Source organism: Mustela erminea, chromosome 8 (genome assembly GCF_009829155.1).
Source record: "Mustela erminea isolate mMusErm1 chromosome 8, mMusErm1.Pri, whole genome shotgun sequence".
Lineage (NCBI taxonomy): Eukaryota > Metazoa > Chordata > Mammalia > Carnivora > Mustelidae > Mustela > Mustela erminea.
This window is the reverse complement of record NC_045621.1, coordinates 103,067,692-103,085,745: the sequence shown is the minus strand read 5'-3', so window position 1 is coordinate 103,085,745 and position 18,054 is coordinate 103,067,692. Positions and strand designations below refer to the sequence as shown.

Here is an 18,054-nt window from a genome sequence, read left to right as displayed (position 1 = left end):
TATATCAATTATATCTCAAAAAAGCAAGAATGAAAGAAAAAAAGAGCAGCTCTAATATTTACAAAAAGCAAGACTTCAAAGCAAATAGTAATTGAGGATAAAGTAGAGCATTCCACAATGACAAAGGGGTAAATTCTCCAAGAAGACATTACAAAATCTTAATGAATATGAACCTAACAACAAGAGGCAAAAACTGATAAAACTACATGAATACACTATCATAGATGGAGACTTCAACACCCCTTTATCTGAAATGGACAAATTCAGCACACAGAAAATCATTAAGGACATAGCTGAACTCAACAATACTATCAAATGGATATAACTGACCTTTACAGATTACTTCTTACAATATGAAAATATACATTTTTCTCAAGCTCATCTGAAACATTAACCAAGACAGATCATATTCTCAGTCATAAAACATACCTTAACAAATGTCAAAGAACAGAAATCACACAATACCTCCTTTCAAAGCACAACAAATTAATCTAGAAATCTGTAACAAAAGAACTACTAGAATCCTAAAATGCCTGGAGATTAAATAACACACCTATAAATAAAACAGGAGCCAATAAATCTCAAGAGAAATGAAAAATTATTTGAACTAAATGAAAATGAAAACACAATCCATCAAATATGTGAAACCTGGCAAAGGCAGAGCTTAGAAGGAACTTTAGGACACTAAATGCATATGTAAGTGAAGAAGAAAGACAAAAATAATAACTAATCTAACTTTCCACTTTAAAAAAAAGAAGAGTAGAGGGGTGCCTGGGTGGCTCAGTTAGTTGAGCGGCTGACTCGGGTCCTGATCCCAGCATCCAGCTCTGCACTTATTGGGGAGTCGGCTTGAGGATTCTCTCCTCCCTCTGCCCCTCATCCCTGCTTCCACACTCACTCTTTCTTTCCCGCTCAAATAAACAAACAAACAAACAAATAAATAAATAAATAAATAAAATCTTTTTAAAGGGGGAGCAGATTAAATCTAAAGAAAAAAAGAAAAGAAAAATAGTAGAGCAGGAATCAATGAAATTGAAAACAGAAGACCAATAGAGTTATCAATGAACCCAAAAGGTATTTTTTCGAAAAATTAAAAATTACTAATATCAGAAATGAAAGTGGACATCAATACAATTAAAAGCATAATAAAAGAACTCCATGAGTAAGTCTATGCCCAGAAGTTTGATAATCTCAATGCAATGGGCCAATTCTTTGAAACAGATGATCTCCCAAAACTCACAAAGAAAGAAATACGTGATCTGAATAGACCTGTATATATTAAAGAAATTTAATTAACAATCAGGAATCATTAAAAAAGAAAGTACCAGGCCCAGATGTGTTCACTAGTGAATGACCAAGCAATTAATTAAGAAACTATACCAATTCTCTACAGAAGGAAGGAATACTACTAAAGTCATCCTATGAAGCTAGCATTACCTTAATACCCAAACCAGACAAAGACATTACAAGAAAACTAGAGAACAATCTCTCTCATACTCAAAGATTCAAAATCCTCAAAATATTAGCAACCAAATTCAACAAATATGTATAAAAAGAATTATAAACCAAAACCAAGTGGGACATATTCCAGGAATGCATGGCTGGTTCAACATTTAAAAATCAATATAAACCGACACATTAAAAGACTTAAAAAGAAAAATCACATAGATATATATGTGGAAGAAGCATCTGATGAAATCTAACAATGATTCATGATGAAAACTCTCACTGCAGTAGGAAGACAGTGAAACTTTCTCAACTTGATAAAAGACTTTCCAAAAAACACCTACAGTTAACTTTATACCTAATGGTGCAAACTATAAGTTTTCCTAGTAAGATCAAGTAAAGAAAGGATGTTTCAGTTCACCATTCCCTTTCAACATCATATGGGAATCCCATGTTAATGCAATTAAGGCACAAAAAGGGAATGAAAGATACTGACTGGAAGGAAGACATAAAACTTTGTGTGCAGGGCGCCTGGGTGGCTCAGTGGGTTAAGCCGCTGCCTTTGGCTCAGGTCATGATCTCAGGGTCCTGGGATCGAGTCCCACATCGGGCTCTCTGCTCAGCAGGGAGCCTGCTTCCCTCTCCCTCTCTCTCTCTCTCTCTCTGCCTGCCTCTCCATCTACTTGTGATCTCTTTCTGTCAAATAAATAAAATCTTTAAAAAAACAAAACAAAACAAAACAAAAAAAACTTTGTTCGCAGATGACATGATCATTTATGTAGAAGATCCAAGAGAACTGATGAAGAAATCCTGGAATTAATAAGCAATTTTAGCAAGGTGCAGGATACAAGATTAATAAAAAAGTAAACTTTTTCCTATATGTCAATAATGAACAAGTAGAATCTGAAATTAAAAACACAGTAACATTTACATCAGCACCCTCAATTTATAATTTATGATTACAGATTTATGAAATACTTAAACATAATTCTAAAAAATATGTATTAGGGGTGCCTGGGTGGCTCAGTTGGTTAAACAGCTGTCTTCATCTCAAGTTGTGATCTCAGGGCCCTGAGATCAAGTCCCGAGTTGGGACCTGTTCAGTGGGAAGTCTGCTTCTCCCTCTCTTTCTACTGCTCCCCACTGCTTGTGCTCTCTCCCTCTCTCACTCCCTCTCAAATAAATAAATAAAATCTTCTAAAAAAAATAAAAAATACATATTAGAACTATATGAAGAAAATTATAAAAATCCAAAGAATGAAATCAAAGAACTAAATAAATTCGAAGACCCTCCATGTTTATGGATAGAAAGAATGAGTACTGTGAAGATGTCAATTCTTTCCATTTTCAGATTTAATGTAAGCGCAATCAAAATCCCACCATTATTTCGTGAATATTGACAAACTAATTTTAAAGCTTATATGGAGAGGAAAAAGGCCCACAGTAGCCAACATGATACTGGAAAAGAACATCAAAGTTGGAAGACTGACACCATCTAATCTCAAGACTTACTTTAAAGTTACAGTAATTAAGACCGTATGGTACTGGTACAAGAATAGACAAAATAGATCAATGAAACAGAACAAAGAACCCAGGAATTATCCCCCATAAATACATTCAAGTGATCTTTTTTTTTTTTTTTAAAAGATTTTATTTATTTTTTTGAGAGAATGAGTGAGACAGAGAGAGAAGGGCCGGGGGGGAGGGAGAAGCAGACTCCCTGCTGAGCAAGGAGCCTGATGTGGGGCTTGATCTCAGGACCCCAGAATTATGATCTGAGCCAAAGGCAGATGCTTCATTGACTGAGCTACCCAGTGTGCCCTAAAGTGATCTTTGAAAAAGGTGCTAAGGCAATACAATGGAGCAAAGACAGTATCTTCAACAAATGGTGCTGGAATAACGCAACATTCAAGAGCACAAATATGAATCTAAACAAAGACCTTACATCCTTCATAAAAAATAACTAAAAATGGATCAGAGACCTAAATGCAAAATCAAAACTATAAAACTCCTAGAAGATAACACAGGAAAAAACTTAGATGACCTACGTATGATGATGCTTTTTTAGACAGAACACCAAAAACATGATCCATGTAAGAAATAATAAATAAGCTGGATTTCATTAAAATCAGTAATTTTTGCTCTGTGAAAGACAGTATCAAGCAAAGTAAAAGACAAGACAAAGACTAGAAGAAAATATTTCTAGAGGACACATCTGATAAAGCACTAGTATTCAAAATATACAAAGAATTCCTAAAATTCAATAAAAATTTAAAAACCCAATAAAAAACTAGCCAAAGACATTAACAGACACCTCAGTACAGAAGATATAGAGAGCAAATAAGCATGGGAAAAGATACTCCACATCATGTCAATAGGGAAATGCAAATTTAACAGTAAGATACCACCATGCACCTAAAGAATGGCCAAAATCTAGAACACTAACAACATTAAATGTTGGCAGGGATGTGGAGCAACAAGAGCTCTCATTCATTTTGATGGGAATGAAAAATGATATAGCTGTTTTGGGACACAGTTTGTCAGTTTCTTATAAAACTAAACATACTTGTACCATACCATGAAGCAATTATACTCCTTGGTATTTACTCAAAGGAAACAGGAACTTACACATACATTTAAAAGACTGCACATGAGTATGAACAGCAGTTTTACTAATAACTGCCAAAATTTGAAAACAACCAAGATGTCCTTCAGTAGGTAGATACATGAGTTAACTGTGGTACATCCAGATAATTTCACCTTTCCAAGTGTATGAAAATTATTCAGCTCTACAAAGAAATGATGTATCAAGTCACAAAAAGATGGGGAAGGAACTTAACTCCATATAACTAAGTAAAAGAAGTCAATCTGAAAAGGTTACAAAATGCATGATTTCAACTACATAACATTTTGAAAAAAGCAAAACTATGGAAAAAGAGAACAATGGGTGACAGAGGTCAGTGGGGGAGATAATTACCCAGGGTACAGAGAATTCTTAAGGCAGAAAAATTATTCTGTAATGTATTATAATGATGGATATACATACATAATTATATATATATAGAATGTACAACACCAAGAGTGAACCCCAATGTAAACTACGGACTTAGGGTGATTATGATGTGTCAATATAAGCTCATCTTTAGTAAAAAAATACACCAATATAATAAGTGATGTTAATAGGGGGAGGCTATGCATGTGTGGAGATAGGAGATATATGGAAATCTCTGTACACTCTTCAGAATTTCACTGTGAATCTAAAACTGCCTCTCCCAAAACAAAATCTTTTTAAAAAATTAAATAAACAAACAAAACTATAAGAAATATTTGAGAAGAAAAAATGTTAAAGATTCAAGATCTTATGGAATAACCCTAAAAATATTTTTTTTAAGTGTAATGATCTTTTATTTTTTCTTTCTATGTTGCCTTTCTCCTTCTATCCAAGTCATATAATCCTAGAAGAAGGGAGTTCTCAAAGCTTCATTAGTATAATCAATACCAGGAAAATAAATTTGCCTCATTTTTTTAAACCTTTTATTTTTTTAAGATTTTATTTTATTTGACAGAGAGAGACAGTGAGAAAGAGAACTGGGGAGTGGGAGAGGGAGAAGCAGGCTTCCCACTGAGCAGGGAGCCTGATGTGGGGCTCAATCCCAGGACCCTGGGATCATGACCTGAGCCAAAGGCAGATGCTTAAAGACTGAGCCACCCAGGCGCCCCTTTTTTAACCTTTTAGTAATACTCAGATCTTGTTTTAACCTTCATACCTAAGAGGCCAAGAGATTCAACCTTACTTTGCAAAACTTGCTTTGGGATCCTGGCCCAATCATATAAGTAAATATTCACATGGTAATGCAAAGTTTGGATATTTATGACTTATCATTCAAGAAGCTCTCAGCAGAAGATAGAACAACGATTCAAAGAAAACACTGAAAGTATGAGCTCAAGGGTTATAGCAAAAAAGAAAAATACTACAATAATCAGGGTTCCAGAAGGAAAAAAGAGGGAGAAGAGGGCCGAGAGTTTATTTAAAGACATAACAGTGAACATCCCAAACCTAGGGAAAGACATGGACACACAAGTCCATGGAACTAACAGACCACCCTAGTATCGCATACAAAAAGGCCCTCTCCTAGATATATTATAATGAAACTGTCAAAAATTAATAATAAAGAATCTTAAAGGCAGCCAGGAATAAAAGAATGTAACCTATAAAGGAGTCCCCATTATGCTTTCAGTGGATTTCTCAGAAGAAATCTTACAGGCCCGGACAGAGTAGAAAGATGTATTAAAAGGGTTGAAAGACAAAAACTGCCAGAGACAGACAAGAATCCTTATCTGGCCAAGTTATCCTTCAGATATGATGGATAAATAAAGGCTTTCATAGACAAACAAAAGATGAGGGAGTTCATCAACTCTAAAGCTGGTGAAAGGAGTTCTTGAAGCTGAAAAGTTGCTAATCAGTGACATAAAATATACAAAAAGTACACCATACACTTGGAAAGGTGAAAAATATAGTCAAACTTAGAACATGCACAACATAAGCTCCATTTTGACAATACTAATATAAAAGGGAATAGTAAAAGGGTGAAGGCTTTGTGGGTGTTTGAAGACAAGATGCTATCAGCCTAAAATGAACTACTTTTTTATTTCTAAGATAAACTCCACTGTAATCACAAAACAAAAACCTATAGTAGATGTACAAAAGCCAAAGAAAGAGGAAACAGATATACAAAAGACAGAAAAGGGAAAAAGAAAGTAATTAATTTAAATGAAGGTATGCAGAAACTGAGGGAAAAAAACAATGGAAATAAAAGAAAACTAGAAAGGAGTAAATGAAATGACATTTCATATAAAGTTCTTACCTATCAATGGTTACTTTAAATGGAAAGAATTGAATTCACCCATGAAAAAGCAGAGTGGCTTGACAGATAAAAATACAAAATTCAGCTACAGGAGTCCTACAAGAGATTCTTTTCGGCTTTAAGGATGCACATCGCCTCAAAAAGAAGGGATAGAAAAAAGATACTCTATGCAAGGGAAAACCAAGACAAAATATATATATATATATATCACAAAACAGACTTCAAGCATAAAAGAGTAACAAGAAACAAGGAATGTCATTCACAATAATTCACTATATAATGATAAAGGGATCAATTCATCAAGAAGATATAATAATTGTAAATACATATGCACCCAACATCAGAGCACCGGAACATATTACACAAATACTAACAGATATGGAGAAATAATACACATACAGTAATAGCAAGAGACATTAATAACCCACTTTCAAAAATGGAAAGATCATCCAGACAGAAATTCAATAAGGGAACAATGGACTTGAACCATATATTACATGAAATAGATCTAAAAGACATCTCTAGAACATTCAATCTAACAGCAGCAGAATACACATGATCTTCTCAAGTACATACAGAACATTCTCAAGGATAGATCATATGGTAGGACACAAAACAAGTCTTAGCTAATTTAAGAAGACTGAAATCAAACCAACTATCTTTTTTTCCAACCACAATGTTATGAAAACCGCAATCAACAACATGAGGAAAGGTGGAAAAACTACATACAAGTAGGAACTAAACAACACACTCCTGAACTACAAATGGGCCAAAGTAGAAATGAAAAAGGTAACCCCCAAGAATATCTTGAAACAAACAAAACATAAAATAACAAAATATATGGAATGAATGCTGTAAAGCAGTTCTGAGAGGGACCTTTACAGCAATAGATGCATATACCGTTAACCCTTGAACAATGTGGAGGTTAGAGGCACCATCCATGTTAATTACTAGTAGCCTACTATCTACCCAAAGCCTTACCAATAATATATAATCAATCAACAAATATTTTGTTTGTATGTTCTATGGAAGACATACTATTTTTTACAATAAAGTAAGCTAGAGAAAAAAAATGTTAAGAGAATCCCAAGAGAAAATACTGTTTACAGCACTGTATTTATCTATATTTATCAAAAAAATCCACATACAAGTGAACTATGCAGTTCAAATCCATGTTATTCTAGGGTTTCATCTATTAAGAAATTAGATCACTAATGAAGAACCTAACTTTGCACCTCAAGGAACTAGAAAAAGAAGAACAAGTTAAGCTCAAAGTTAGCAGAAGAAAGAAAATAATAAAAAAGATCAGAGTAGAAATAAATGAAATGGAGATCGGAAAAAACAATAGAAAGATCAAAACTAAGAGTTGTTTCTTTGTTTTTTTAAAATAAGATATACAATATTGACAAACCTTTAACAAGACTAAGAAAAAAAAAAAGACTCAAATAAATAAAATCAGAAATCCAAGAGGAAAAATTACAACTGATACTACAGAAATAATAGAATAATGAGACTACTGTGAATAAATTAGATAACCTAGAAGAAATGGATAATTTCCTAGAATCATTTAACCTACCAAGACTGAGTCAAGAAGTCAAGTCTGAATAGACCAATATTAAGAACGAAGTTTGAGGGGCACCTGGGTGGCTCAGTGGGTTAAAGCCTCTGCCTTCGGCTCAGGTCATGATCCCAGGGTCCTGGGATCGAGCCCCAAGTCGGGCTCTCTGCTCAGCAGGGAACCTGCTTCCCTCTCTCTCTCTCTGCCTGCCTCTCTGCCTACTTGTGATCTGTCAAATAAATAAATAAAATCTTTCAAAAAAAAAAAAAGATCTTAAAAAAAAAAAGAAAGAAGATTGAATTAGTAATCAAAAAACCTCCCAATACAGAAATCTCCAGGGCCAGATTTCTTCACTAGGAAATTGTACCAAATATTTAAAGAAGAATTAATGCGAAGCCTTCACAAACTCTTCCAAACAAATAAAAAGGTAGATTCCCAAACTCATTCTACAAGGCCAGCAACAACCTGATACCTAAGCCAGATAAGGACACACTACAACAAACATACCAATACCCCTGGTTGAACACAGATGCAAAAATTCTCAACAAAATTCTGCCAAACCAGATTCAAGAACTCATTAAAAAAATTATACACCATGACCAAGTAAAATTAGTCCCTGGGATGCAAGGATAATTCAACACATGCAAATCAATAAATGTGACATGTTACCTTAACAAAATGAAAGATAAAAATCATATGGTCTTCTCAATAGATGAAGAAAAAGTAGTTGACAAAGTATACCTTTTCATGTTAAAAAACCTCAACAGGCTGTATGGTCAACATACTAAACGACATATATAACAAACCCATAACTAACATTATACTCAACAGAGAAAACCCAAATGTTCTCCCTGCCAAATCAGGAAAAGAACTCAACACTGTTCCTATTCAACATAGTACCAGAAGTCCTCACTACAGTAATTAGGCAAGACAAAGAAATAAAAGGCATCTAAATAGGAAAGGAAGAAGTAAAATTGTTATTCGTAAATGATATAATGATGTATGTGTTAAAAATCACAAAGACTCAACTAACAGTTGAATCTAAATGAATTCAGTGAAGTTGCAGGATATAAAATCAAAACATAAGAATCATTTGTGTTTCTATATAATACCAATGAAAATCTATAAAAAAGAAAGAACTATCTCATTCACAACAGCATCAAAAACAAAGAAATACCTACAAATGAATTTAACCAAGGTAATGATCAACTCAAGAAAACCACAAGACTTTGTTGTAAGAAATCAAAGAACCAAACAAATGGTAAGATGTTCCATTCCATGTTAATAGACTGAGAGCTTAAGTTGTTAAAATGTCCATGCTATCCAAAGGTATCTATAGAGTCAAGACAATCACTATCAAAATTCCAATGGTATTTTCCACAGAAACAGAAAAATCAATCCTAAAACTTGTATGGAATCACAAAAGACCATGTACAGCCAAAGCAATAGTAAGAAAGAAGAACAAAACTGGAGACACATAGCACTAATTTCAAACTATACTATAATGCTACAGTAATTAGAACAGTATAGTACTACCATAATAAACACACAGACCAATGGAGAGAGTGAACCTAGAATTAATCTCCAACATACATGGTCAACTAATATAAGGGAGCCAAGAACACCTGATGAAGAAAGGATAGTCTCTTTAACAAATGGTGTTGGGAAAACTAGACAGCCACATGCAGAAAAATAAAACTGGACCCCTATCATACACCATTTAAAAAAATTAACTTAAAATAGATCAAAGACTTAAGCGTAAGACCTGATTCCATAAAACTCCTAGAAGAAAATAGGGAAGAAGTTCAACATTGGTCTAGGCAGTGATTTTTTTTGGACCTGACACCAAAAGCACAAATAACAAAAGAAAAAAACATAAAACCTTGTGCACTGCAAACAAAATTTCACTGCAAAGTGAAAAGGTAACTTACAGAATTGGGAGAAGGTAACTTATAGAATGGGAGAAGGTATTTGCAAACCATGTACTACATAATGGGTTAATGATCAAAATTTATTTATTTATTTATTTTTTTTTTTTAAAGATTTTTATTTATTTATTTGACAGAGAGAAATCACAAGTAGATGGAGAGGCAGGCAGAGAGAGAGAGAAAGGGAAGCAGGCTCTCCGCTGAGCAGAGAGCCCGATGCGGGACTCGATCCCAGGACTCTGAGATCATGACCTGAGCCGAAGGCAGCGGCTTAACCCACTGAGCCACCCAGGCGCCCAATGATCAAAATTTATAAAGAACTCACACAACTCAATAACAAAGAAAGAAATCTATTAAAAAAATGGACAGAGGACCTGAATAGACATTTTTCCAAAGACATACAAATGGCCATCAATATCCTCAGGGAAAGATACTCAACATCAATAATCCTCAGGGAAATGCAAATCAAAACCACAACATCCCTTTATACCTGTCAAAAGCCTAAAACCAGAAATACAAGAATTAAATGTTGGTGAGAATATGGAAAAAAGGGAAACCTGTGCACTGTTGGTGGGGATGCAAATTGGTGCTGCCAGTTTGTGGAAAACAGTATGTAGGTTCCTCAGAGAATTAAAAAATAGAGATACCATATGATCCAATAATTCCATTACTGGATATTTACCCAAAGAAAACAGAAACACTAATTCAAAAAGATATTTGCAACCGTGCCCCTAGCTTGTTATTGCTAGCTGCATTATTTTTTCATGAAATCCATCTACACCCCCAGACCCCAGTGTTAAACTTCTGCCGCTGCTCTTCAGGAATGCACAACTTTAGGCATGACGACAGCAGTCCTGAGAGGACAGTGGTACCAATCATCCCATTCTTTCAATAAACATATCCAGCTGTAAAACACCCCCAATTACCAACACATTGCTCTACTGTTTTCCACAATGCCCCAGGACATGAATCCTTTAGAAACTAAACCAATTAAATTATGGTGTCTTCAAAGGAACAGTTTGTGCGGTAGGTGTTTGAGGATACTATTTCCTTTAGTTTCCATGTTTTTGTCTCCCCTGTTGTCTTCAGGTTTTTCTAGAGACTTTCTTTAATAATCTTAGCCTTGTAGTTATTTAAGTTGAATTCTCCTGTTATATACAGGAGCCACGCTAATGTGGCAATAAGGTGAGGGGTTGGGGAAAAACTGTTCTTCAACTTATGATTAGGACTCAGTGGTGTAGTGGTCTGTGCTACTTGGTTATAACCTTCAGTGCTTTTCAGCTCACCCTCTCCTTGGGTGACAAAAAAGGTATAACATAGGCTGAAAATAACCCACTTTGGTTATTCTCTGGTAAAATTCATGCTGGTTAAGTACGGGTAAAACAGATTTCCTTGAGGGCAGACCTTTGCTAAGGAGAAGAGAAAGCTCTGAGCATATTTCAAAATGGTTAATTCCCTGCTCACCCCACCTTCCCCTCCAGAAAACTAGTGGCTTTTTCAACAGTATTCAATTTGGGAACCCAGTGAGGTGCCAGATGGTAGTGAAACTAATGAAAGTGTGGGGACCTTTGTAAGGCTGGGCCTTTAGGAGTTTTCTTCTCTTAAGCCAGTCTTTGCTCAGTCTCTGGGAATTATTCAATTACCCTTTAAGTATTCCTAGCAGTGTGGTAGTATGTTCTGCCATGAGTAGTCAGGATCAGAAGAAACCCTTATGTTCCATGATGATGCAAATACAGTGGCTTTACCAACTTTAAATCTCATCTATTCACTTTAACTCTTGGAAATATAACTTAAAATTAACAAAATATACTTTCCATTCAGTATCTTAAACGTTCACATCCTTTTTTAAAAAAACCTAACTTGTATGATAAAGACATAGAAGTGTGAGTTTCATTTCTCAACATTAAACTAGTTCTAAGCATATTTACCAAGAAAGTAATATGCCAAATCCTTACAGAATATGTGGGATCCTTCACAATCTGAATCTAATTTCTCTTCTACACAACATCTTCCTAAATTGATTCCTTTGCTTCTATCTTCAGTAAAGACAACTAAAGGAGAAGCCAAATAGCTCATCATTTCCTCAATTTGCCATACCCTTTCTAACCATTGGGTCTCTGCAAATGCTTGTTACCTCTACTTTAATTCCCTAAATCCACACATACCTCTTCCACACTTTCTTTTTCACTGAGGAAATTTTCATTCACCCTTTAAAAACAATCTCAAATATCACAGAGCCATTAAAAAGCTGCCCCCCCTAGAGAGATTGAATCCTTGTAACAATAAAAAAGGAGTATATATATATATATATATATATATATATATATACACACATACATGTATATATATATATATATACACAAAAAAAATAAAATTTCAGATCATCACTGTCATTTAAATCCACATGACCTGAAAAGAATTTTTTTCAGATTCTGACATTTATATAAAATGTAAAATATAATGTAACTTATTTTTTAAAATTGTCTTTAGCAAAATCAGATATATATTAAAGTCAAAGATGTGCATTTATCATTTTACTGTTGTAAAAACTGATAATTATCTTCTCTGAAGATTTTAATTACATTTTTTCCCATCATTATTAATTTTTTACAAGATTTCATTTTGTTATTTGCCAGATAGAGAGAGAGAGAGAGAGTGCACACAATCAGGCAGAGCAGCAGGCAGAGGGAGAGGGAGAAGCAGTCTCCCCAGTGAGCAGGGAGCCTGATGGAGGGCTCGATCCCAGGACCCTGGGATCATGACTTAAGCCGAAGGCTGAGGCTTAATGGACTGAGCCAACCAGGGGCTCCTTATCGTTATTAATTTTATAATTAATTCTTACATATCCAATAATAGGCAGGAGCTATGTCTTGAATTGTTTCATATCCTCTAAACACACCAGGGTTTGAATTACATAGTTAAGCATTTAAAAGATGTGAGATGAAACATTAAGTGATACTTAGTTTTCTTTTATGGGCTTTACAGAGGTGTTATTTACATAATATACAATGAAATATACAATGAAATATACCAATTTTAATGAACAATTCAAAGAGTTTTGACAAATGTATTGTTATGTAACTACCAAGCACCAAAATCATCATATATTATTTGATCACCTCAAAATGTTCCCCTGGTGTCCCTCTGCAGTCAATTGTCTCCCCCCATTTTCAGTTCCTAGCAACCACCGGCCTACTATCTCTTTAATTTGGGTTTTCCAGAATTTCATAGATATAGAAACAGAGTATGTGGTCTTTTGTGTCTGGCTTCTTACACTTAGCATAGTTTTGAGAGCAAGGGCATCCGTATAGTTTGATGTATTAACAGTTCTTTCTTTTTATTGCTTAACAGTATTCCACTGTGGAAATACACCATAGTTTGCTTATCCTTTCACCAACTAGTATTTGTAGGTTTGTTTTGTGTTGCTATAAATAATGTAGCTATGAACATCACTGTAAAAATCTCTTCCATTTAGGTTTTCATTTCACCTGGGTAAGCATCCAGGTATAGAAAAGCTAGATTACATGGTAAATCTAGGTTTAACTTTAAAAGAAACTGCTAGTCAAAGCTGGTACTCTAGTTTGCACTCCCACCAGGAATGTAGGAGATTTCAGGTGCTCTGTTTCTTGCCATCATATGGTATTGTCAATTTTTTTTTTTAACTGGAGCTATTCTGTGGGTGAGCAGTAGTTCACTGTGGTTTAATCTGCATTTCACTGATGACTGAACATCTTTTCATGTGCTCATTTGCCATTTGTATATGTCCTTTGGTGGAAATGTGTATTCAAATATTTTGCCTCTCCTTTTTAATCAGACTGTCTTCTTATTACTGAGCTATGAAAGCTCTTTATATGTTATTAATAGGTCCTTTATCAAATACGTATTTTACGAGACTATCTTGTTTTTTCATCGTCTTTAAAGTACCTTTTGAAGAGCAAAAGTATTTAACTGCCATTTCATTTTTTGTATTTTACGGTTCATATGTTTTTGTGACCTACCTAGGAAATCTATCTTTATTTTTTAAACAAAGCTGTGACTATTTTCTACAATAATTGCTTCTGTCATTTATCATATTTCTAATAAAGTATTATGAAAGTGACTAATTACAAAAATCTATTAGATAAAAATCTGATAGTAAAAAATCAGGGCCAAATCTTTTAAAAGGAAGTAGCTTAGAGAAACACATTAATAATAATGTACTTCTTTTGTATTTGTCCTGCTAAAGAAAATCATTACATTTATTTTAAAAAACCAGAGCTACTCATATAAGACATACGACTGATGTGATTTTTATGATTTTTAATTTATCCCCTAAAGGAAAGTGGCAGATGCTACTTCTCCTTTTTCCTCACTCTGGGATACAAAAGTAACAGTAGATGAATCATCCTGGACAATGAGGACAACATGCTAAGGATAGTACAGCAGTAAAACTGAAGAGAGATGAGTTTTAAACCCCAGGAGCCACCATATTTTCCTAGCCCCAATTTAAAACACTGTGACTGTGGATCACAGATGCAGCAACAATGCCCATGTTTCAATTAATAAACTAGCACCCCACTGAAAGTACTTAGATGGAATACTGATTTAAAGCAATCAACATGGTGTAAGACACAGAGTATAAACATGATAGTATTAGCTATTATACTATAGTACAAATTCAGAGATTCTCTAAGAGAAAAATTCATGAAATAGTATTCTCTACGAATACTGCACTGTCTGGATTATGCATACTTTAAAATAAATAATTAAATTATTTTGGTATTCTCTAGTACATCTGAGGTGGGGTGAGTTGCATGACAACGTTAATATAGTTTAACAACCACTTTCTTTCTTCTCCATTTTTTAAGTTTTATTTAAGTAATCTCTATACCCCACGTGGGGCTTGAACTCAAGACTTTGACCAAGATCAAGAGCGCCACACTCCTCTGATTGAGCCAGCCAGGCACCCCAACAATCACCTTCTTTAATATGGATTATTATACTTGGTAATAAAATGGTAAAAGCATAAGTATTGATGGAAGTTCTTACCATGGAAAGATATTCATTCGTACCCTGTTCTTATAAATCAGAATTCCTCCTGACATCACTCCAATCATAATTTCATTGTTACTTTGATCCTTCAAAAAAAGAAAATGACAAATCTAAAATACTGGGCTTTTCTTGTTAAAGATATAGATACATATATGTGTGTATATATATATATATATATATATTAAAAATAGGATAAGTTTTTCTAACACAATATAACATTTTCAAAGTCAGCACATAATTGCATAATATTTATAAACCCATATGGTAATTGTTACCTCATAAAAACAAAGAACCTATTTCACATCAAACTTAAATGTTCCATTATTAAAATTTATTAATCCAAAGTAAAAATGATCTTGCGATTTTCCATATCTTAAAACTGAAACTGAGTTTTGCGATAAGGAATTGAAAGCCTTTTCATCTTGTAGAATGAAGAGCTAATACACATTTTTCCATTTCCAAAACTATTCTGACATTTACTATGTAAATATAGTGCTAGGACTGCAAAAGTGAAAAAAACATGGAGAAGTTCAGAGTTTGGTAGAGTGTAACCTATAATAAAACAAGATTCCTAATATAATGATAAATCATATAACTAATATAATACAACAAAAACATCACGGCAGTATATACAGTAGGGAACTACTATTGGAGAGTTTGAAACAAATTCCAGAAAAGAAAATTTGAACTATGCTTTGAGGAAAGAGAGTTTTCATGATAACTGATTCAACTTGAATAGCTAACCTGCACTACTAAAAAAATGAGTAGAATTAAATTCTCTTCTCAGATGCTAATCAACTTTGAAATAGTTTTGCTAATGGCTAAAAGATTCTACAAGTAAGCTAATACAGCAATAATGCTTTTACCCCTTATCTATTCATATGCTTAGAAGAGAGAACTACTTGATGACATTATAATTAACATTTTTATAATTGTGTCCCTCAGGAAAAAAATCCTCTAAAATGTAGTTTCAATAATTTCTACTTAAATAATTCTTTAAGGAACACCAAGAAGTTTGAGCCAAAATGGCAGGCTTAATATATGCTCCTATTGCTTCTTCTGCTCCCAATCTCATAAGACATGGGAGAAGATACATGACAACAACCTATAACACTTGAAGGTATATAATCAATGGACCAGACATTCTGAGGAATTTGTAAAGACGTAAAGAGGATAAAATCAGATTTAAGGAAAGAAAAATTAAAGAAGACCACAGCCTAAAGTATACACAGAAGAGAAAGTTCTATTTCGAGGCAGAAAATATAGTCAACAGATAAAATTTCACAGACAACGAATAAACAAAATAAAGGGAGCCCTCAAATTACTGTTAGGATGATCAGGCAGAGAGCAGCTAAGGTAACTAGCTCCTACCAACCCTATAATCCTGCCCTGTCTGGATTGAGCTATGGAACACAAAAGTAGGTGCAGCCTAGAACAGTGAATGGTGAATGTAGAAACTGAAATGAGAGCGATCCTCAAAATTAATAAAGAACTCCAAAGTGAGATAGGCAAACTATAGACATGTTCATTCTGGCAAAAATTCCTCCCCTCTTCCACAATCACCTAAGGCAGGCCATAGCAAAGACAACCTAGACAATATCCCAAGCAAGTGAACTAGGAATCACAAATACAAAAGGAAGTACGCAACCAAGGATCACTAAGCACTTGAGAAGAACCAATACCATTAAAGAGACATGCAAAACTCAAGAAACAGATAAACCAATCAAGCTGCTATGCTGGTAGAAAAATGTTAGAGGGTTCCCCTTTCTTCACACCCTCTCCAACCTTTGTTGTTTACTGCCCTTTCATTTTGGCCATCCTAACTGGTGTAAGGTGGTATCTCAGTGTAGTTTTGATGTGAATCTCCCTGATGGCTAGTGATGATGAACATTTTTTCATATGTCTGTTAGCCATTTGTAGGTCTTCTTTGGAGAAGTGTTTGTTCATGTCCTCTGCCCATTTTTTGACATGATTATCTGTTTTATGTGTGTTGACTTTGAGGAGTTCTTTATAGATCCTGGATATCAGCCCTTTGTCTATATTGTCATTTGCAAATATCTTCTCCCATTCCGTGGGTGGCCTCTTCGTTTTGTTGACTGTTTCCTTTACTTTACACTTTACCAAACTCTGAACTTATTCCCAGGTATACTGTGCAGAAAGTTTTGATTTTGATGAAGTCCCAAAAGCTCATTTTCGCTTTTGTTTCCTTTGCCTTTGGGGACATGTCTGGAAAGAAGTTGCTGTGGCCGATGTCAAAAAGGTTACTGCCTATGCTCTCCTCTAGGATTCTGATGGATTCCTGCCTCACATTGAGGTCCTTTATCCATTTTGAGTTTATCTTTGTGTATGGTGTAAGAAAATGGTTGAGTTTCATTCTTCTATACATAGCTGTCCAATTTTCCCAGCACCATTTATCGAAGAGACTTTTCCCCACTGTATATTTTTTCCTGCTCTGTCAATGATTATTTGACCATATAGTTAAGGGTCCACATGTGGGCTCTACAATCTGTTACACTAGTCTATGTGTCTGTTTTTGTGCCAGTACCATGCTGTTTTGGTGATCACAGCTTTGCAGTAAAGCTTGAAATCAGGCAATGTGATGTCCCCAGTTTTGTTTTTCTTTTTCAACATTTCCTTAGCAATTTGGGGTCTCCTCTGGTTCCATAAAAATGTTCCAGCTCTTTGAAAAATACCAGTGGAATTTTGATCAGGATGGCACTGAAAGTATAGATTGCTCTAGGCAGTATAGACATTTTAACAATTTTTATTCTTCTAATCCATAAGCATGGAACGCTCTTCCATCTTTTTGTGTCTTCTTCAATTTCTTTCATGAGTGTTCAGTAGTTCGAGTACAGATCCTCTACCTTTCTGGTTAGGTTTATTCCCAGGTATCTTATGGTTCTTGGTGCTGTAGCAAATGGAAATGATTCTCTCATTTCTTTTTCTATATTTTCATGGTTAGTGTATAAGAAAGCAACTGATTTCTGTACATTGATTTTGTATCCTGCCACATTACTATATTGCTGTATGAGTTCTAGTAGTTTGGGGGTGGAGTCTTTTGGGTTTTCCATATAAAGTATCATGTCATCTGCGAAAAGAGAGAGTTTAACTTCTTCTTTGCCAATTTGAATATCTTTAACTTCTTTTTGTTGTCTGATTGCTGTTGCTAGCACTTCTAGTACCATGCAGACATCCTTGTGTTCCTGATCTCAAAGGGAAGGCTGTC

General features: G+C 34.6%; 1 protein-coding gene across 5 annotated transcripts in view; it reads right to left on the bottom strand.

Annotated features, from left to right (window-relative positions):
• The window catches only part of PTPN4 (protein tyrosine phosphatase non-receptor type 4), a 221,962-nt gene that overhangs the window by 66,721 nt on the left and 137,187 nt on the right, over positions 1-18,054 (bottom strand). For all 5 annotated transcript variants that reach the window (XM_032353878.1, XM_032353880.1, XM_032353879.1 and 2 more), the window contains one exon: positions 14,826-14,914. In XM_032353878.1, coding sequence (XP_032209769.1) covers positions 14,826-14,914 — 89 coding nt within the window. The remainder of the gene's footprint in view (positions 1-14,825; positions 14,915-18,054) is intronic.